Raw genomic sequence first — 23,743 nt, forward strand, 5'->3', positions numbered from 1 at the left:
TGGAAGAACTGCATCAACCTGTGGTTTGACCTGAAAGAGTATCAACGACTTTTTTATACAGAAGTCTTTCAGCCTTTCAAACTCAGGAGACAAGCTCAGGCAAGCTATGAAATAAAGAGTATTAAAATAATTAGCAATGCTTGGTGATCCTGATCTGGATGGAGGACTGAGGAGTTGCTTAAAGAGTGTTTTGGGGTAATAAATGGGAAAGATAAGAAAAGGCAGAAAATGTCACAAAAGTAAGATATTCTGGTTGGTTTTATTCAGTAAATGTGGTAGGCTGCATTAGAAGCAATTTTAAAAAGCTTCGGAGGCACTTATGCACTTTATCTGAGGTGTTAACAAACAGGACCAAACTACATGCAGTAACAAGTAACTTCAGTGCAATATTGCTACAGGCAAGAGATAAGAATTCAAATTAAATTGTTCTAGAATATAAATCAAACATAGAAATATTCAAAAATCACTCTGCTGTTGCTGTGTTAAGTCTAAAGTTTTGTGAGAACAGTGTGTCATTGAGATAAAGGGATGCATTTTATATTAGTGTGTGGGATGTGATGAGTTATTAGATTAGATTAGATTACATTACATTACATTACAGTGTGGAAACAGGCCCTTCGGCCCAACAAGTCCACACCGACCTGTCAAAGCGCAACCCACCCATACCCCTACATTTACCCCTTACCTAACACTACAGGCAATTTAGCATGGCCAATTCACCTGACCTGCACATCTTTGGACTGTGGGAGGAAACCGGAGCACCCAGAGGAAACCCACGCAGACACGGGGAGAACATGCAAACTCCACACAGTCAGTCGCCTGAGGTGGGAATTGAACCCGGGTCTCAGGCGCTGTGAGGCAGCAGTGCTAACCACTGGGCCACCGTGCTGCCCACGGTTATCTGGAAAAGAGTCTTTGCAGACACTGTTGCTCAGAGATTTAGGTGATATGTTGTGTCCAGGGGATATGACTTTTTCTGTGTCATGATCCTCTGCCCACCCTGAGCCTGGTGTCTACCTGTGGCTGGAGATTGGTAATGGGACCCTGCAACTGGACCTGCTTCCATCTCTGGTGACTGACTCAACATGGACCCACCTCCTCCCATCCCTCCTCCTGTAACAACTCTATCCCTTACTCCCAATTCCTCCGCCTCCGCCGTATCTACTCCCAGGAGGAGCTTTTCCACTCAAGGACATCCCAGATGGCCTCCTATTCCAAGGATTGCAATTTCCCCTCCTAGGTGATCAACAGTACCCTCCAGCACATCTCCTCCACTTCCCACATCTCCGCCCTTGAACCCCACCCCTCCAACCACAACAACAATAGAACTTCACTGGTCCTCACCTTTCATCCACTAATCTGTGGATTGAGCGTATTATCCCCACAATTTCTGCCACCTACCATCAGACCCCACCACCAGAGATATATTTCCTTCACCACCCCTATCAGCATTCCGTAGAGACCATTCCCTCTGTGACTCCCTCGTTAGGTTCATCCCACCCCCACCACCAACCTACCCTCCACTCCCGGAACCTTGACTGGCCACCACAAGAGATATAAAACCTGTGACCACATCTCCCCCTTCACCTTTATCCAATGCTCCAAAAGATCCTTCCACATCTAGCAGTGATTTTCCTGCACATCCAAACACCTCATCTACTGTGTCTGTTTCTCTCGATGTGGTCTCCTCTATGTTGGGGAGACAGGATGCCAACTTGTGGTATGTTTCAGGGAACATCTATGGGACACACACACACACCAAACAATCCCACCGGCCTGTAGCCAACCACTTTAACAACCTCTCCCAATCTACGAAGGACATGCTAGTCTTGGGTCGCCTCTACTGCCAAATCCAAATCACCTGACACAAGGGGTGTTCTTCCACCTTGGGATTCTCCAATCACATGGCATAAATGTCGACTTCACCAGTTTCCTCATCTCCCCTCCCCCCACCTCATCCCAGATCCAATCCTTGAAATCGGCACTGCCCTTTTGAACTGTCCTATTTGTCCATCTTCCTTCCCACCTATCCTCTCCATCCTCCCCTTCAACCTATCACCATTGCCTCCCCCCCACCACCCCCTTCACTTACCTATCGCCTTCTCAGCTACTTCACTCCCAATTCCAACCCACCGTTTTACGGTTTATCACTGCCTCTGGTGTGTGTGGTGTGTGTGTGTGTGTGTGTGTGTGTGTGTGTGTGTGTGTGTGTGTGTGTGTGTGTGTGTGTGTGTGTGTGTGTGTGTGTGTGTGTGTGTGTGTGTGTGTGTGTGTGTGTGTGTGTGTGTGTGTGTGTGTGTGTGTAGGTTGTGTGGTCCTCCCTGCTTCCATTTCTTATATTCTTAGGTTCTCTTAGGACTGTGTGTTAAAATCCAGAAAGCAAGTTGGTGAAGTAAACATAAGTTGATGAAGAGTTATCTAGACTTAAAACGTTAGCTTTCTATCTCTCTGTGAATGTTGCCTGGCCCTCTGAGATCTCCAGCATTTTATGTCTTCTGTAATGTATCTGATTTATCTTTGTCTCTGTCAAGTTTGAAAAGCTCAACTATTTCTGCCTTGCTTGTGCCAAATTTTAAGTTTATTTCCAACTTTTCTGCCACTGCTTTTAAATATAACTTTATTAACGACTGGAAGACATTTAAAGTCGTTCTTTTGTGGAAAGCTTTCGCAATCAACGCTGACATTTTAAACTTTTGTATGAATACATCAAAAGTCATTGTTTTCTTCATGCATGCAATTTATACTTTACATTACAGAAATCTGTTGGTCTCTTTTGTTTTTAACACACGTCATCCTCTCCACAGAATTAAACCTTTTATGGCAAGCTGCCTTCGGCTGTTCCCAGATTACAATCAGTTACTTCTATTTTAATTTCCCAGGGGTTAATTTCTAATCTAGTTCTTTCATGGTGAAGGATGTTCTTGCTAAAGCAAGTCACACCTTCCAGTCTCCGTTAAGTCCTCACAAACTCAGTTATTTCAATCTGAGTTTAAGTTCCACCCATTTTTTTATGTTGTGCGCAATGGAGTCAGTATTTTCTCTTGTTCAGATAAAATAGAGTGAGCTGCCTCTAATACCTATACTGTGACACTCAGATAACTGCAGACTACAAAGAAAAACTGTCTTTCTGTGATAAGAGAAAATTACTGCAGATGCAGGAATCAGAACTAAAAACAAGAAATGCTGGAGATCACAGCAGGTCAGGCAGCATTCATGGAGAGAAAGCAAACTAACATTTTTGAGTCTAGATGACTTTTCATCAGAGCTGAAGTGAAGTGTGGAGGGGGCAGCATCTGACTTACCATCTATGCTTCCTCCCTTGCCGTTTCCCATCACTCACAACAGCATGAGTGGGTTCCCCTTGTCCTCTCTTTTCACCCACCAGCCTCCGCATTCAAAGGATCATTCTCTGCCATTTCAGACAACTCCATCAGAATACCACCACCAAACACATCTTCCCCTCACTCCGCTTCTTCTTTCCCGGGCACACTAGTCCATTCCTCGATTACCAACAGCAACCCCATGTCTGTGCACCTTCCCATGTAACCGCAGAAGTTGCTACACCTGTCCCTTCACCTCCAAGGACCTAAACAGGCATTGTGAAGCAGCAGTGTGGTGCTGGAAAAGCACAGCAGGTCAGGCAGCATCTGAAGAGCAAGAAAATCTACGTTTTGGGCAAAAGCCCTCCTGAATGAAGGGCTTTTGCCCGAAACATAGATTTCCCTGCTCCTTGGATGCTGCCTGACCTGCTGTGCTTTGCCAGCATCACACTCTCAACTCGAATCTCCAGCATCTGCAGTCCTTACTGTCACCATTGTAAAGCAGCATTTCACATGTACCTCCTCCAATCTTGCGTATTATATTTGCTGCACCAAATGTGGCTTACTGTACTTTGAAGAAACCAAATGCAGACTGGATGACTGCTTTGCGGAACACATTCAATCTTTGTGCAAGCATGACCCCAACCTTCCTGTAGCCAGCAATTTTAACATAGTGTCCTGCTTGCATGTCCAATTGTATTGCATGGGTATGCTGCAGTGCTTCAGTGAATCTCAGCACCAACTGGAGGATCAACTTCTCATCTTCAAACTAGACACTTTACCACCTTCTAGACTTAATATTGAGTTGAGCATCTTCAAACTATGAACCCATTCCTTCCCTTTCTTTTAGCTTTGCTTGCTACACTCTCTATCACCCTCTCTTCTCCCCCTTCCCTCTACCACAGATGGACTGTCAGTTCTTTTCAGTCTGGCAGTTAGACACATCATTATTCTACCATTCTCACATTCCAATCACTTAATGCGAACTAGGTCAAAAATCTCAACTAATCAACATCATGGAGGAGAAAGTGAGGACTGCAGATGCTGGAGATCAGAGCTGAAAATGTGTTACTGGAAAAGCGCAGCAGGTCAGGCAGCATCCAAGGAACAGGAGAATCGATGTTTTGGGCATAAGCCCTTCTTCAGGAATGAGGAAAGTGTGTCCAGCAGGCTAAGATAAAAGGTAGGGAGGAGGGACTTGGAGGAGGGGCGTTGGAAATGCGATAGGTGGAAGGAGGTCAAGGTGAGGGTGATAGGCCGGAGTGGGGTGGGGGCGGAGAGGTCAGGAAGAAGATTGCAGGTTAGGAAGGCGGTGCTGAGTTCGAGGGATTTGACTGAGACAAGGTGGGGGGAGGGGAAATGAGGAAACTGGAGAAATCTGAGTTCATCCTTTGTGGTTGGAGGGTTCCTAGGCGGAAGATGAGGTGCTCTTCCTCCAACCATCATGTTGCTATGGTCTGGCGATGGAGGAGTCCAAGGACCTGCATGTCCTTGGTGGAGTGGAAGGGGGAGTTGAAGTGTTGAGCCACGGGGTGGTTGGGTTGGTTGGTTCGGGTGTCCCAGAGGTGTTCTCTGAAACGTTCCGGCAAGTACTTGCATCTGCAGTACCCACTTCCGCCTAATCAACATCATACCCCTACCCCATTATTGCATAAATGCTGTCACCTCCACACTTCACATCAGCTCTGATGAAATGTCATCTCGACTCAAAGCGTTACCTTGCTCTCTCTCCATGGATGTGCCTGACCTTCTGTGATCTCCAGCACTTTTTGTTTTAAGTTCCTGTGATAAGGATTTGCAAGGAAACCTGTCATCTGATCTCACAAATGATTTCTTCTGCCTTCGTCATGGCAGCGTGAAACACATTTTATATCGAGCTATCTTTGCTCCCAACTGCCTTTCATCTTAGAATAAATAAAAGGTTTGTAGCACTACTGCTAATAATCCCGAAACCAACAACACCTTTATGGGACTTGGAAGACTTGGTCGATTTATTGTAGACTCAGAGACAACATCCATTGTCTACAAGCGTGATTTTTTTTTGACTTTGAATGATTAATCATCTATTTGTAGAATAGGTCATGTACATCCCCCTTCAGTTGTCCTAAATATAAAGCTACAGTTCCAAAGTCTGAAAGGTTTATGAACCTCACAACTGTAATAAATAAATACCGAAAACTCTTAGTAATCCTGATTTTCCACACTGATTACACTTGCCCATCGAAAGTGTGAACTGACACCTGAAGCAAAGGCAGCTGGAGATACATATATCAACCCCACAGGGCACAGGAAGTATTCTGAAGTTTCTACATGCCCAAGGATTGCAAGCACCAGGTCATGATTGCTTTAATAGATGTGACCTACTTGGCTTTAATCTTGAATAGACTTCTTGTTAACTTTATTTCCATGTAACAGATTGTTGAAGCAGAAATGCTGTTTTATCATGACTTTCATAAAACCTACCATATCTCACGACAAATTCGTGAAATTAAGATTGTTGCATTCTGTATTGTCTAAGCAGAGGGTGAACAGCTGTCAATCCAGATTAGGTAGCGCAGAAATTTCTCTAGTTACTGACCCGCCTTTTTTATGACTAACTCTGCAATCCAGGAATTGGATTGCAGGAATTAAGAATACCAGAATCGTTACAGTGCATTAGGAGGCCATTCAGCCTATTACATCTGAAAAGCACTTTTCAAAAATAGTTTTAAGATACCACTAAAACCTGATCCTAAACTTACCTTTTCACAATTTGTCCACTTGTTTCAGTTCATTTTTGCTAAATACATTGTTGACAAATCTCCAGAAGATGTGGAAATTGGTGTAGAAAACAAGAAAATAATCTATCAAGAGCTGGAGCCACCTTTTGAAGAACTGTTCGATGATGTGGAGGTATATGTTCTCATCTTGCTACTGGTACCTTGGATGCACATGATTGAAATGGACATGTCGAAATTCAGAAAGGTACAGTTGGTATATCCAAATACCTCTTTTTCAATGAGCTTCAAAATAGACCATTTAATATTTTTATGATGATACTACGGCTTTAAGAGGTGTATTTTGTCCTGGCTTTTCTGAAGAGAGGTTTTGAGGCATAGGTATTGATCTGTTTCTTCCAAGCCAATAAAATAAGCAGCTTGTGAGGCCTTATATTATTTTAAAAATTAGAGCAATAGAAGCATGAATGGGTGGAGTCAGGCTGCCACAGAACATGGGTTTTAGTTTAACTTTCAGTAGTTGTTTGATTTTTGAAATTGGCTGTGAAAGCTATCTCTCTCTCTCTCTCTCAGCTACAACTAAAGGTCTGGTGTGATGATACTGTGGTTTTAAGAGATGTATATGTCCTCCACCTGTTCTTATTTACTCTCAACCACTTGAGCAAACATAGTTTCTGATCATTGAACTTCAACTTCCTTATCTTTACTCCTTGATTTCTACTCCTGTTTCAACCTATGGCTCTGTGACCTTGTTATCATCCATTCGGGAAAAGTCCCAAAATATACTTCCTGTAACACCTCAGTTGCCTGATTTTCCACTGGCTTTTCAACCACAGTAGGCATCATGCTCACCAGTGATCCAGCAGTATCATTACCAAGGATAAACTATCTTTCTGAGAATTTCTCTGTTACTCCTAGCATCACTTCACCATTTTTCACCGGATCTCAATCTCACTTCATGGTGAGAAGAACACTTCTTCTCACCATGAATTCCACATATCACCACATTTTCTGGCAATATTCCTTCTGAATTACAGAAGTCCTCATATCTCACCATCAAAGATTGACTTACTCCCGTATCTCTTACAATCTTAATTTCATTTCATACTCCTCCTAGCAAACATGAGTAAACCTTACCCACGCAAGAAAATTCTTTGAGGAGATTTGGCACTGTCTTCTCAACCACATTCTTTTATAGCTTTCCTTTACCACTTCAGCAAAGCTCACTGGCTTTTGCTGTTTTCATACATCAGTTTCCCAGTACCTTTTAAAACTAACAACACTGCGACTTCATGTGGCTTACTTTATTACAGTGAAAACACCTGAGCTTTTTTACTGCCCTTTTCCCCTCTTGAGCTTCCTTTTTACCCTTTGGTAAACTATCTTTGTTATTTTCAATGCAATCTCCTTTTCCCTAACCAATTGAGTATTTCTCTTTTCCCCAATTTCTAATGTTGAAAGCCAAACTTTGATTTATGAACCAACTCTTAATCATCTGCCATTTCCACTGCTAACTTTATAGTCCGAACATTTTTTTCTTTAATGGGATGAGGATGTCACAGGCTAGGTGAGATGGCAGTTAAGAATCAATCATATTGCTGTGGTTCTGGAATCACATGTAGGCTAGACCAGGTAAGGATGGCAATTTCCATTCCTAAAGGACATTAGTGAACCAGGTGAACACTAATGTTTTTCCTACAATTGACAATTGATTTATGGTCACAATCAGATTCTTAATTCCAGATTTTTATTGAATTCAAATTCCGTCATCTGCCCTGGTGAGATTAATACCAGAAGGCTATCTTTGCTCTTCCACATGAGTTCTTGTGGATGTGAATTTTTGAACATCTCCAAAATAATTGCTGTCTAAGAGCATCAAATATTTGATCTACTTTTAGTGCCCTTATCCACCTGTCAAACTTTGTTTGATCTTTTCAAACTCTTTGTATGTTTGACCAAGTTCTCTTCTTCGAATCCTAAAATAGAACATAGAACATAGAAGAATACAGCGCAGTACAGGCCCTTCGGCCCTCGATGTTGTGCCGATCCAAGCCCACCTAACCTACACTAGCCCACTATCCTCCATATGCCTATCCAATGCCCGCTTAAATGCCCATAATGAGGGAGAGTCCACCACTGCTACTGGCAGGGCATTCCATGAACTCACAACTCGCTGAGTAAAGAATCTACCCCTAACATCTGTCCTATACCTACCCCCCCTTAATTTAAAGCTATGCCCCCTTGTAATAGCTGACTCCATACGTGGAAAAAGATTCTCACTGTCGACCCTATCTAAACCCCTAATCATCTTGTACACCTCTATCAAGTCACCCCTAAACCTTCTTTTCTCCAATGAAAACAACCCCAAGTGCCTCAGCCTTTCCTCATACGATCTTTCTACCATACCAGGCAACATCCTGGTAAACCTCCTCTGCACCTGTTCCAGTGCCTCCACATCCTTCCTATAGTATGGCGACCAAAACTGCACACAATACTCCAGATGCGGCCGCACCAGAGTCTTATACAACTGCAACATGACCTCAGTACTCCGAAACTCAATTCCTCTACCAATAAAAGCCAGTACGCCATATTCCTTCTTCACCGCACTATTTACCTGGGTGGCAACTTTCAAAGATCTGTGTACATGGACACCAAGATCCCTCTGCTCATCCACACTACCAAGTATCCGACCATTAGCCCAGTACCCCATCTTTTTGTTACTCTTACCAAAGTGAATCACCTCACACTTAGCTACATTGAACTCCATTTGCCACCTTTCTGCCCAGTTCTGCAGCTTATCTATATCCCGCTGTAACCTGCCACATCCTTCCTCACTGTCTACAACTCTTCCGACTTTTGTATCATCCGCAAACTTGCTCACCCAACCTTCTAACCCCTCCTCCAGGTCATTTATAAAAATGACAAACAGCAATGGTCCCAAAACAGATCCTTGCGGAACACCGCAAGTGACGGCACTCCAAAATGAACCTTTGCCATCAACTACTACCCTCTGTCTTCTTCCAGCCAGCCAACTCCTAATCCAAACCTCCAACTCACCCTCAATGCCATACCTCCGTATCTTTTGCAGTAGTCTACCATGGGGAACCTTATCAAACGCCTTACTAAAATCCATATACACCACATCTACCGCTTTCCCCTCGTCCACCTCCTTAGTCACCTTCTCAAAGAATTCAATAAGGTTTGTGAGGCACGACCTGCCCTTCACAAAACCATGCTGACTATCCTTGATCACATTATTCCTATCCAGATGTTCATAAATCCTATCCCTTACAATTCTCTAAGATTTTGCCCACAACAGTAGTGAGACTCACCGGCCTATAGTTACTAGGGTTATCCCTACTCCCCTTCTTGAACAAGGGAACCACATTTGCTAGCCTCCAATCTTCTGGCACTACTCCTGTAGACAACGAGGACATAAAAATCAAGGCCAATGGCTCTGCAATCTCCTCCCTTGCTTCCCAGAGAATCCAAGGATAAATGCCATCAGGCCCAGGGGACTTATCTATTTTCACCCTTTCCAGAGTATCCAACACCTCTTCTCTACATACCTCAAAGCCATCCATTCTACTTAATTGTGACTCAGTATTCACATTGACAACAATGTCCTGTTCCTGATTGAATACTGACGAAAAGTATTCATTCAGTGTCTCCCCAATCTCTTCAGCCTCCACACGCAACTTCCCACTACTATCCTTGACTGGACCTATTCCTACCCTAGTCATTCTTTTATTCCTGACATACCTATAGAAAGCCTTAGGGTTTTCCCTAATCCTACCAACTAAGGACCTTTCATGTCCCCTCCTTGCTGCTCTTAGCTCTCTCTTCAGGTCCTTCCTGGCTACCTTATAACTCTCAATCGCCCCAATTGAACTTTCACGCCTCATCTTTACATAGGCCGCCCTCTTCCATTTAACAAGGGATTCCAATTCCTTATTAAACCACGGCTCCCTCACACGACCCTTTCCTCCCTGCCTGACGGGTACATACTTATCAAGGACACTCAATAGTTGCTCCTTGAACAAGCTCCACATATCAATTACGCCCTTGCCTTGAAGCTTACTTTTCCAAGCCACACATCCTAAGTCATGCATCATAATTTCCCTGCCCCTAGCTATAACTCTTGCCCTGTAGTGCACACTTATCCCTCTCCATCACTAGAGTAAAAGTCACCGAATTGTGGTCACTGTCCCCAAAGTGCTCACCTACCTCTAATTCTAACACCTGGCCTGGTTCATTACCCAGAACCAAATCCAGTATGGTCTCACCTCTTGTTGGCCTATCTACATATTGTGTCAGGAAACCCTCCTGCACACATTGGACAAACACTGACCCATCTAACGAACTTGAGCTATAGCTTTCCCAATCAATATCAGAAAAGTTAAAGTCCCCCATAACAACTACCCTATTACTTTCACTCTTCTCTTGAATCATCCTCACAATCCTTTCTTCTACGTTTCTAGGACTATTAGGAGGCCTGTAAAAAACTCCTAACAGGGTGAGCTCACCTTTCCTATTCCTAACCTCAGCCCAAACTACCTCAGATGGCGAGTCTTCATCCATCGTCCTTTCCACAGCTGTAATACTATCTTTGACAAGCAATGCCACACCTCCCCCTCTTTTACCCCCACCTCTGACCCTATTAAAACATTTAAACCCTTGGACCTGCAACAGCCAATCCTGTCTCTGTTCTACCCATGTCTCCGTAATAGCCACAACATCGAAATCCCAGGTACCAACCCATGCTGCAAGTTCACCTACCTTATTTCGTATACTTCTTGCATTGAAGTATACACACTTCAAGCCACTTTCCTGTTTACAGGCACCCTCCTTTGAAATTGATGCCATGTTCCTAACCTCCCTACACTCCAGGTCCTGCACCCTAAAGCTACAGTCTGGGTTCCCATGCCCCTGCAGAGTTAGTTTAAACCCCCCCCAAGAGCACTAGCAAACCTCCCCTCAAGGATACTGGTGCCCCTCAGGTTCAGGTGCAGACCATCCTGTTTATAGAGGTCCCACCTTCCCCAGAAAGAACCCCAGTTATCCAAATACCGGAATCCCTCCCTCCTGCACCATCCCTGTAGCCACGCATTTAACTGTTCTCTCTCCCTATTCCTCGACTCTCTATCACGTGGCAAGGGTAACAAACCAGAGACAACAACTCTGTTCGTTCTAACTTTGAGCTTCCAACCTAGCTCCCTGAAAGCCTGCCTAACATCCTCAGCGCTCCTCCTACCTATGTCATTGGTGCCAATGTGGACCACGACTTCGGGCTGCTCCCCCTCCCCCTTAAGGACCCGGAAAACACGATCAGAGACATCACGTACCCTTGCACCTGGGAGGCAACATACCAAACGTGAGTCTCTCTCATTCCCACAAAACCGCCTATCTGTGCCTCGAACTATCGAGTCCCCAATTACTATTGCTCTGCTCTTCTCCACCCTTCCCTTCTGAGTAACGGGGACAGGCTCCGTGCCAGAGGCCTGAGCCCCGTTGCTTACCCCTGGTAAGTCGTCCCCCCCACAAGTATCCAAAACGGTATACTTGTTCTTGAGGGGAATGGCCGCAGGGGGTCCCTGCACTGGCTACTTCCTCCCAGTCCCCCTCACTGTCACCCATCTATCTGCCATCTTTGGAGTTACTACTTCCCTGAAGCTCCGATCTATGACCCCCTCTGCCTCCCGAATGATCCTAAGTTCATCCAACTCCAGCTCCAGTTCCCTAACACGGTCTTGGAGGAGCTGGAGATGGGTGCACTTCCTGCAAGTGTAATCAGCAGGGACGTCCATGGCATCCCTCACCTCAAACATGTTGCAAGAGGAACATTGCACTGCCTTCACTGCCATCCCTCTGAAAGTAACCTTTTTTAAAAAAAACTGGGTCTAAAGAATACAACAAGCAAAATGCAGCACTTATCTACTTACCACAACGGGTCTTATTATTTAGGTTAGAGGAGGAGGGCGGGTGGGAGACACTACCTCTGTAGTGCCTCGGGTTCTTCTCCTGCGCACTTTTAAAGGGAAAAAAAACCTACCTGGCTGCCCCTCTGGTCTTCGTCACTTCCCCCTGCTGCTCCCGCTCTTTCTGTGAAGAGAAAAAAAAAACACCGCTGCCCGCTACCGGTAAGTAATTTTAAAACAAACTGTCTTACCTTAGCTGCTGCTCGCACTCAAAGTGACCGTTGGCGTCGAAGGGTGAGTATTTATACTCACTGCTTTCCTTCCCGGCTGCCCTTCTGGTCTTCGTCACTTCCCCCTGCTGCTCCCACTCTTTCTGTGAAGAGAAAAAAAAACACCGCTGCCCGCTACCGGTAAGTAATTTTAAAACAAACTGTCTTACCTTAGCTGCTGCTCGCACTCAAAGTCTATCAGCTTCTGGCCCTGACTCATATTCACTTAAAATGGCACTTTGCATCTCATCATACCCCGAAGATACCTTCTTTGATAGTGATGCAAATACTCACTAGGTCTATCTATCAACTTTGTTTGGATCAACAATATCCACATGGTCACCGACCATTTCATTTGTTCAGCTTCTTTCTGAAATGAAATGAAGAAGGCTTTTACATCCTTCTTGCTGAACTTAGACCATGCTTGGACATGTTTAAACAGATCCTCACTTTGGCTATGATGGGGTTGCTCACCTTCACTGTCCTCATCATCACCTTTCACCTCTACGTCCGCCATTTGAAGACTGCTTTGAGTTTTCAGTTCCAACCTCCAAAGTTCAAAAACTCTCTTTCTTCCTTTCTTCTGCTAGGTAGCATTCTTTTATTTTTCCTCTGTTTTTAATTGTAATTCAAAATGTTTCATTACCTTTTCTCTTTCTTTTTGTTGTGCTCGCTTATTCTTTCTTTTTCTTTTTCCCTTGCCATTGCATTTAATTCAAGCTACTTCATTTGTAATTGAATTTTAGAAATTTCCAATTATTCTGATTACAGTATTGGCAATTGTAAATGTAGAGTTATTGCTGTAATTATTTCCCCTTTCATCACAGACGCAGGCAACTCCAGCTTCAACTTGGGGTTTGCCAATTCTGAAAGCGTTGCCTTGCTCGCTTTCTGTAAAACATCCAAAATGACTTCCTCCGCCCCCCTTCAGAAACTCCTAGCCACAGAAAGAGCCATTATTACATAAGGCATGCCCCGTTTAAACCAATCAAATGCAACACACAAAATGAGAAACATCAGCACTGACCACTCACTGCTTTTGAGTCCAATAACCTGAACCAAATCCGGAATTGGAGATGTTGATCCTGACAAAAAGCCCTAATTTGTTATGGACCAGACCAAATCTCCTCAAAATATAGTCCAGAAGATAGTCTAGACCCTAACTTTTTTTACTTTAAAGGTAAGTGTAAGGCCTTGCATTCCAGATTTAATTCAATTAGTCAAACTACTTGACATTAAGCAAACTAAAATGCAGACAAAATATGAAGAAAAGAAAAGAATTGGCTAAACTGTAACTCTATTGAAATGCTTAACAAAATAGTAGATACATTAACTACTACTAATTAATTGTTCCAATATAGCAACATCCCATAAACACACCCTTGGCAAAGGTAAGGTCAGTAAAACAGATTATCTCACATGCAATTCCAGCAACAGAAAGACAAACCCAACTTTAACAGAAGACCCTGCACATCCAGCTTCAAGACCGCAGATCTTGCTACTGAAAGCTAAACTAAAATTCTGATCCTGCAGGAGCTTGACCCCACCCATTCAGGCAGCTTCTATTGTTCCAACTCTTTAAAAAAGAAAACCCAAGGCCTCACAAGCCTTTTACTTTATTGGCTTTGGAGCAGACAGCTTGGCGCCACTGTCTCAACTCTCATCATCAAAAGGAGCCAGGACAAAATACACCTCTTAAAGCCATATTTATAGTGTCATAGAGTCATAGAGATGTACCATCATGCTTGGGATCTCTATCTGCTGCCAAAATTGCATGTGAGACAATTTGTTTTATTGACTTTGCCTTTGTCAAGGGTGTGTTTTTTGGGATGTTACTATATTGGAATAATTGCTAGTTAAATAATCTATTATTTAAGTTTAAATTTTCCAATAGAGTTAAAGTTGTACCAATTCCTCTTCCCTTTGTTTGATTATTAGGTAAGAATAAAGTGTGTTTTGCCTAAAGCTGAGCAGTGTAACCAACTGAATTAGATCTGGAACACAACCTTATACTCGTCTTTAAATAAGATAAAAGTTAGACCATAAGACATAGAAGTGGAAGTAAGGCCATTCGGCCCATCAAGTCCACTCCGCCATTCAATCATGGCTGATGAGCATTTCAGAACCACTTACCCGCACTCTCCCCATAGTCCTTAATTCCTTGTGAGATTAAGAACTTATCAATCTCTGCCTTGAAGACATTTAATGTCTGGCCTTCATTGCACTCCGTGGCAATGAATTCCGCAGGCCCACCACTCTCTGGCTGAAGAAATGTTTGCTCATTTCCACTTTAAATTGACCCCCTCTAATTCTAAGGCTGTGCCCTGGGGTCCTAGTATCCCCGCTTGACGGAAACAAATTCCCAGTGTCCACCCTTTTAAGCCATGCATTATCTTGTAAGTTTCTATTAGATCTCCCCCAACCTTCTAAACTCTAATGAATAAAATCCGAGGATCCTCAGCTGTTTATCATATGTTAGGCCTACCATTCCAGGGATCATCCATATGAATCTCTGCTGGACACGCTCGAGTGCCAATATTTCCTTCCTGAGGTGTGAGGCCCAAAGTATTCTAAATGGGGCCTAATCAGAGCTTTATAAAGTCTCTGTAGCACATTGCTGCTTTTACATTCCAACCCTCTTGAGATAAATTACAACATTGCATTTGCTCTCCTAATCACGGACTCAACCTGCAAGTCCACCTTTAGAGAATCCTGTACTAGCACTCCCAGATCCCTTTGTACTTTTGCTTAAGGAATTTTCTCACCATTTAGAAAATAGTCTGTCCCTGTATTCTTTTGCCCAAAGTGCAAAACCTCGCGTTTGCTCGCATTGAATTTCATCAGCCATTTCTTGGACCACTCTTGTAAACTGTCAAAATCTTTCTGCAGTCTCCCCACCTCCTCAGAACTACCTGCCTGTCTGCTTAACTTCATATCATCGGCGAACTTCACCAGAATGCCCCCAATCCCTCCATCCAGATCATTAATATATAAAGTGAACCGCTGCAGCCCCAACACTGAATCCTGCGGGACACCACTTGTCACCAGCTGCCATTCCAATAAAGAACTTTTTATCCCAATTCTCTGCCTTCTCTCTCAGCCAATCCTCAATCCATACCAGTAGCTCACCTTGAACACCATAGGCCCTCACCTTACTCAGCAGCTTCCCTTGAGGCACCTAATCAAAGGCCTTTTGGGAGTCTAGATAGATAACATCCACTGGATTTCCCTGGTCTCACCTACTTGTTAGGGTCCAGGCTATCTCCTTCAAATAGAATATTCTTTAGTGTCACGTGTGTTCAATATAAAATACAGTGAAAAGTGTGTGCCATCGCCATACATAGATGCCATACACATTAACTTAAAATATTAAAGCTGAAAGAGAGTCCAACATTTCCTTTTCTGCTGTTATGTCATGCCGCTGAGAGTGTCCCGCTCTGGGTTTCCCAGCCTTGTTTACAGGGGATTTGATCTGGTACATAACATTTTGTGTAGTATTGCACTTAGATACTTTCCTACTTTCTTTTTTAAACTGTATTTCTGTGAACTACTTTCCTGAATGATGGGATAGACATGCAATCTATTAAGAATTAACTGGTCTCTAATTGCTAGATCAGCAGATGAATGTGTGTATTCTCTTAGCATCCCACTATTTATTGGCATATTCAAAGGGTCACAGTGTTTGTCATATAGGGTCATAAATAGAGGAATGCTGATAAAGAAGTCACTGACCACAGTATTCCAACCCCCGAAAAACTTTTAAATACAAATATCTTGAAATTTTTTTTGTGTTAAAGCTGATGTTTTGCAAACATGGTGCAGAGTACAGAAATTTATCATTCAAGCAGCATGTTTCTCTTGCACGACTTTCACTCCTGTGAAGCTAATTTCGCCTTTATTTTAACTTTATCTGCTTAACAATTGCCTAAAAATTTTGCGTGGAAGAATGGCAGTCAGGTACATTGAACATTTGTGTCTAAGAGACATTATTCAAAAAATGTATACGAGTGATCCTGGTGCATAATTTCTCTCCTGTCTTCATCTGTGGGACTGTATTTTGCTTTAAGTAAAAATTGTGCTATGACTGGACTTTGTTCCACCAGTACTACTGTCATTGTTGTTCACTGACACTTTTTGAATATTTTTTTATTTCTAGGTGGAGGTGATAAAGGAGACTCAACGCTTGGATTCAATGTACTACGAGAAACTTGAGGAACTACAGAAAAACTTGTTTCCTAATGAAGTAATTAATTCTTTTCCTCCAAAAGTAAAAGTTAGACTCCTCTACTGATGCACAAATTTAAAGAAATAATTATTTGCTATTCTCTTTTACTTAATCCAAGCTCACTGCATTGAGTTGTTTTAATGATGCTCGCCCATTCATAAAATTATCTGTTTTGAATTTACATGTAATTTTAACTGGCAGTTTAAGAGTGACCAACAGTTTAGGACTTTTTCTCAGACTGTCCTGTGGAATTTAGTTTTGCATCCTGCATAATGGGCCCTGACCTTCCAAGACACCATTTGTCCCAGAATTCTTTTGCCTGTATGCTGTGTTTTTTAAATTCATTCATGGGATGAGGGTGATACTGGCTAAGCCAGCATTTACTGCCCATCCTTAATTGCACAGAGGGCAGTTAAGAGTTAACTGTGTTGCTATGGATTTGGAGTCACAAGTAGGCCAGACCAAGTAAGGATAGCAGTTTCCTTCCCTAAAGGACATTAGTGAACTAGATGGGTTTTTTCCAACAATCAACAATGGATTCATGGTCAAAAGTAGACTTTCAATTCCAGGTTTTCTTTTAATTGAATTCAAATTCCACCATCTGCCATGGTAGAATTCAACCCTGGATCCCCAAAGCATTACCTGGAACTATGGATTAACAGTCCACAATAATATAACTAGGCCTCCCCATTTCTGCCTATGGGCAGTATTCTGTTCTTGTATGTGCTGCCACAAGTTTGCACATGGCTGGCTGCTAGTCTTGCTGAGAGTTATTAGATATACGGAGGTGGGTGGTTGGGCTTACGAACATGCAGTGGGTATTTGGGATTACCGTGCCAATGATGGGCAAATCTCAGTCGCAACTTGGGCCAAGGGAAGTGAGCAGTTGGGTTCAAAGCAACAGCAGAAGCCCAGGCCTGAGTTCCCATTATCGTATTATATTTTGCCTCCCACCATCCCCATCCCACCTCATCTCCGACTTCTATGATTTCATCAGCAAACTTACCCCTCCTCCATAATGTATTCTTATTTTTTTTTCCCTCCCAGAGTTAGTCACCATGGTTTTTAATTGAGTTTTCTAAATTATGCTGATGATGCCAGTTGATGGTGACTACTGGACAGGTCAGATCCCAGACTGAAACTTGGCTTGATAAACCAAGTTTGTTCTCTTAACTGTGGAGGTCAGTTCTAGAATGCTTTCATCCAAGGCTGCCACTGAACTATTAAAACAAAAAATAAACTAGAAATACACGCACTGGACAAGACAAGAGATCGGAAAGATTTCATGCAGACAACAGGAAAGGATTTACTTTCATATTACTGCTTTAATCCAAACAATATATTCACAAACACTGACACCTCAGGAAGAATTACCACTATCTCCATCCTACAGCTGTTTGCTCAGACTGGGACAGCTGCATCCAGATTTCTTCCACAAATTTCTGTGTAGTCCCTACATGTGTTTTCTTTTATCTGGTCTCTCTCTTTCCGATGCCTGAAACAAAATGCAAACTAAACTCATTAATACTTCAAACTTCAGAATAAATATGTTTCCTAAACTCAGTTGTCCAGCTGTCTTACCTCGAGTCATAGAGTCATAGAGATGTAAAGCACGGAAACAGACCCTTTGGTCCAACCCGTCCATGCCAACCAGATATCCCAACCCAATCTAGTCCCATCTGCCAGCACCTGGCCCATATCCCACCAAACCCTTCCTATTCATAAACCCATCCAAATGCCTCTTAAATGTTGCAATTGTACCAGCCTCCACCACATCCTCTGGCAGCTCATTCCATACACGTACCACCCTCTGTGTGAAAAAGTTGCCCCTTAGGTCTCTTTTATATCTTTCCCCTCTCACCCTAAGCCTATGCCCTCTAGTTTTGGACTCCCCGACCCCAGGGAAAAGACTTTGCCTATTTACCCTATCCATGCCCCTGATAATTTTGTAAACCTCTATAAGGTCACCCCTCAGCCTCCAACGCTCCAGGGAAAACAGACCCAGCCTGTTCAGCCTCTCCCCATAGCTCAAATCCTCCAACCCTGTCAACATCCTTGTAAATCTTTCTGAACCCTTTCAAGTTTCACATCTTTCCAATAGGAAGGAGACCAGAATTGCACGCAATGTTCCAACAGTGGCCTAACCAATGTCCTGTACAGCTGCAATATGACCTCCCAACTCCTGTACTCAATACTCTGACCGATAAAGGAAAGCATACCAAGCGCGTTCTTCACTATCCTATCAACCTGCGACTCCACTTTCAAGGAGCTATGAACCTGCACTCTAAGGTCTCTTGTCCAGCAACACTCCCTAGGACCTTACCATTAAGTGTATAAGTCCTGCTAAGATTTGCTTTCCCAAAATGCAGGACCTCGCATTTATCTGAATTAAACTCCATCTGACACTTCTCAGCCAATTGGCCCATCTGGTCAAGATCCTGTTGTAATCTGAGGTAACCCTCTTTGCTGTCCACTACACCTCCAATTTTGGTGTCATCTGCAAACTTACTAACTGTACCTCTTATGCTCACATTCAAATCATTTATATAAATGACAAACAGTAGAGGACCCAGCACCTCTACCTCCTGGCATACCCATGCATATATTGTCTGATTTTTTTTTCTGGATTACTCTGTTTCCCTATAATCCTGAACCCCTTGGTGCATTCTTCTCCCTCTGTCTTTTGTGAAAAGTGGTTAGGTGAATGGAGATCCTGAATCACACATTTCATAACGAATATGCAGCACCTTTTTCGAAAGAGCCCAGTTTTCAACTTCTTTTGTGAAATCGCATACATAATGTGCATTAAAAACCATTGCAACTAACAACTTTTCTTCCAATTGATTTTTGTAGTTGTTATTTCAGTATGTGAATTCCACCCATTGATGTAGATAGGTCCATATTGTTTGTAGATGACATCCTACATTATATTTTTTGATGGTAATCGCGCAAAATTGACAGAGGTGGATACCACCCACTTGGATTAAGCATTCTGTGAAATAATTAATTAGAATAGTATCCAAATAAGGGCAAACAAAGTTTTACTTGTCTCTCACCAAGAATGTGCAGTCTGCTACTGAATCATAGTATCACAGAATGTTTGCAGCAGATAGGGAGGCCATTGGCTCCATCACATCTGTGCTGATTCTCAGAAAGAGCAATTTATCTTTTGCTACTCCCTCACTGTTTTCCAATAATTCATTTGTCTCCTGCATATTCGAATTGAACCTCCCTCCACCACACTTTCAGGAATTGTAACCACTTGCTGGGTCAAAAGGGTTTTCCTTCTGTCAGCAAGTCAAGAGGGAACCAAAGGAATCTCCTTTCTCCCTCCTTTATCACGAACCTTTCATGTTTCAAGCCTTAACTGCTTTAAGACTGTGTTGAATTTGTGAGAGGTTGTATTTTAAGCTGTTTTTCTCAGAACACCACTAGGGAGAGTGACAGTGAGGACTGGCCATTGTACTTCTCGCAGCCTTGAATTACAACTCAGTCTATTGAAAAGCCGATGCAAAGATCTGTGGAACCATCACAGATTGTGTACTGTCACACATAAATGGATGCAATGTAGAATGATGCAAGCATCTCAGACCCAAGAAAATTCTCTGTTGGTGGTGTTTAATCTCATTGTCGTCCTCTTCGAAATGCAGTCCTCAATGCCAAGGTTCCAGAATCTCTGACATCTGACACTATCAGTTATCAAAAGAGTCATTAAAGAGAGTTCTTTAGGCCAAAGAGATCAATGGGTATGGTGAGAAAGCAGGTATTGAGTTGGATAGGTAACCATGATCACACTGAATGGCTAAGCAGGTTTGAGGGGCTGAATGGCCTATTCCTGCTCCTATTTTTTGTTCATTTGAAAGAGATGGGCAATGCTTAGAAATTTCAACTCATTTCATCCTTAGGGTATCACAGAAACTTCTCCTGTCTCACATGGTGTGACTTAACAAGGTGTGCCAGTGAAATGCAGCGGGCCTTTGAACAGTGAGATTACGCATATATTTACAAGAGTGAAGGGTAATTTCCAGTGACATTTCACCCATGCCATCAGCATGTTTTCCTCTCCCTCTCCCTATCGCACTGTCTATGTCCAGCCCTGACCTCTGCAGCTGGGGTGGTTGGCTCTGTTGGCCTAAAAGACCTGTGTGATCATCTCCTGGTGCTTTTCCTGTTGAAAGTGTGCTGTCCAGATGCAGGCTACTCCTTCTCAGCTGCAGGCTTTGAGATCTTAGACAGGAAGAAAGTAGAGGATCTGAACCTGAGCAGAAGCTTGTGGGGGGGGAGGCCTGTTTGTTGGCTTTCCTCTCTATGGATATCTGCTGGTCCCACCTAAAGTGAAGCTAACCTCCCTTGATCCTGTTGCCTTGTCATTGATGCTGAGCCTCCTATGGCCAGAAAAATATCTGCCTGAAAGTGAATTTGCTGGGCTTGGCTAACCAAGTTGGACACCAAGCTGGCCAGTGGAGGCAGCCAGCATGCCTTTTGGTGGATTCCATCATCCTTTAATCCAGCTGGCTGAGTGCCTTGGGCAAATCTGCCTGCTGTCCCTGTGGTCCAGTGCTCTGGCTTGTTGGTCATTAATGGCCAAAAACAGACTCATCTGCCTGTGGCTGAGGAGAACCCTGATACCTGGCTGACTGGCTTCCTGTGTCAGAGACTTGGGGCCTTTATTGTTCAACCAGCAATAGAAACATGTCAGAGATGTCAGTGTAATCTGGAATGATTAACCAGCAAAATTAGGTCTCTGATGCTGGCCTCTTCATAGAGGCTCGTTGGATGCCGTTATTGCCCTCATTAGAGAAGAGAAGGAAATGATTGGAGAAGTTACGTAAAAGCTTTGGAAGATTAAGAAAAAGTAAACACTGGTGGCAATTGGAGAGCAGTGCAACTCAGCAAAATGAAACTTACTGGATTGGTTGCCTACTGAGCTCTCTCCTTCCTTACATACATGAGGAATTTTTCTTTGTAAGGAGAATGGCGCCTGATGCCCCTCATTGTCTTTGATCTCTGAGCCTGGTTATGGGACCCCTTCTCCTGAAAATGAGCACGAAAAACAGGAAGCAATTGAGTGTGACAGACATAGACATAAGATCAGTTTGTGCAGGAGCAGAAGAGGTGCTAAAGTGTCTCCTGTGAGTGAGTAGGAAGCTTGGAGGTCAAGAAGGGATAGTACTTTGAAAGGACTTTGAGTGAGAGCCATTGAATAGACATGTTGCGTGCAATACTGAGACTTGAAATCAATGAGCCCTGTTGAGATGTGGCAGAGTTAGAGTGAGTGCTGGCTGTGTCAATGTGACATAGCATAGAGTTGGTGACACTTAACTTTGCAGCACACAGAAGATCATTGACCTTCTTTCTTCAGTTCTGCATGTTACTTTTCACCTGGGACATGACGCTGACCCAGACTGTAATCCATGTCCAGGCTGACCATGTCTGCTGGCATAGCTTCTGTGCAAGTTGGTCTGGAGAAAGGAGGTTTCTCCCCTCCACCATCCATTCACTAACACTTTTCTATGAAAGGGGGAACTTGCTTGTCTTTCTTCTAGACCTACTCCTGTGTTGTGTAATAACTGTCAACTATCACCACGGTGTGAGGGCAATTATGTTACAGTGAAGTGAAGACCATCTGGGCTTTAAATATGGTGCCAGAAGCATGAAAACCCAAAATTCACAGCCATCTGCCTCTGCACTTGGACAATTCCCCAAGATAATTGCCTAATGGCCCAGTGACATAATTAAAGAGATGACGAGCAGACGTTTGTGTGAGAACAATCACTCTTAAGGTGTGTCAGACTGGGCAAATCATTGGAACTGCAAATGGGAAAATTTGCCTGAGGGCAGCACGGTGGTACAGTGGTTAGCACTGCTGCCTCACAGCACCAGGATCCCAGGTTCGATTCCAGCCTCGGGTGACTGTCTGTGTGGAGTTTGCACATTCTCTGCATGGGTTTCCTCCGGGTACTCCAGTTTTCTCCCACAGATGTACAGGTTAGGTGAATTGGTCATGTTAAATTGCCCATAGTCAGGGGTGAATGTGGGGAATGGGTCTGGGTGGGTTACTCTTCGGAAGGTCGGTGTGGACTTGTTGGGCCGAAGGGCCTGTTTCCATACAGTAGGGAATCTAATCTAAATGGGATAGAAAATGAAAGAGATGAAAGGAATGAAAGCCCTTTAGGCTCATAAACAGTGGCAGAGCATGTCATCAATGTGATAAACAAAACTCTGGGCTTAGGTCTGAAGGGAAAGACTAAAAGTCCAGAAATTACGCTGGTCAGACCATATTTAGAATATTGTGAATAGTTTTGGGCCCTGTATCTAAGGAAGCATTGGAAGAGGTCCAGGGGAGGTTGGCAAGAATGATTCCAGGGATTGTAATTTCCCAGAATGGTTCACCCTCTAACAGAGTGACTAGAATCACATTGGTGGCTTGAAGATGAGTAAAAACAGCTTTGGGTGGCTCAGTGGTTAGCACTGCTGCCTCACAGCGCCAGGGACCTGAGTTTGATTCCCGCCTCAGGCGACTGTCTGTGTGGAGTTTGCACATTCTCCCTGTGTCATGTGGGTTTCCTCTGGGTGCTCCGGTTTCCTCTCACAATCCAAAGATGTTCAGGTCAGATGAATTCAGCTTGCTAAATTGCCCATTGTGTTAGGCCCATTTGTCAGGGGTGTATATAGGGTGGAGGAATGGATCTGGGTGGGTTACTCTTTGGAGGGTCGGTGTCGAACTGTTGGGCTGAATGGCCTGTTTCTATATTGTAGGGAATCTAATCTAATCTAATCTAATGAAGAGCTTGTTATATAAAGAGCAGTTGAAGACTGTGGATCTGCACTCAATTCAGTGAATTTAGAGGAATGAGGGAGGGGAATCTGATTGAAAGTTACAGAATATTGAGAGGCCTGGATAGAGTAGACATGGACAGTCAAGTAGGAGAGACTAGAACCTGAGAACACACCCCTGGAGTGAAGAGATGACCTTTTAGAACTGAGATGAAGAGGAATTTCTTCAGCCAGAAGGTGGTTAATCTGTGGAACTTATTGTCACAGAGAACTGTGAAGTCATTGAGTATATTCAAGACAGAGATAGATAGGTTCTTGGTTGGTAAGGGGTTCACAGGTTGAGAAGCATAACAGCCATGATTGAAGAGTGGAACAGACTCGATAGGCCAAAAAGTCTAATTCTACTTCTATGGCTTATACTAAACTTGTTTCAAACTCTACTTCAATGAGAAACTGAAAAGAAGAATTGCACAGATACTGAACATTTAAAATGGAAACAGAACATGCTGGAAAAACT

At 43.4% G+C, this 23,743-nt stretch overlaps 1 protein-coding gene across 1 annotated transcript in view; it reads left to right on the forward strand.

Annotated features, from left to right (window-relative positions):
* The window catches only part of LOC122549508 (regulator of G protein signaling 22-like), a 117,389-nt gene that overhangs the window by 49,992 nt on the left and 43,654 nt on the right, over positions 1-23,743 (forward strand). The window contains exons 11-12 of the mRNA XM_087985824.1: positions 6,090-6,284; positions 16,381-16,467. Coding sequence (XP_087841950.1) covers positions 6,090-6,284; positions 16,381-16,467 — 282 coding nt within the window. The remainder of the gene's footprint in view (positions 1-6,089; positions 6,285-16,380; positions 16,468-23,743) is intronic.

This window comes from Chiloscyllium plagiosum, unplaced genomic scaffold (assembly GCF_037043375.1).
Source record: "Chiloscyllium plagiosum isolate Xiang-an unplaced genomic scaffold, Cpla_swu_hap1 HiC_scaffold_4, whole genome shotgun sequence".
Classification (NCBI taxonomy): domain Eukaryota; kingdom Metazoa; phylum Chordata; class Chondrichthyes; order Orectolobiformes; family Hemiscylliidae; genus Chiloscyllium; species Chiloscyllium plagiosum.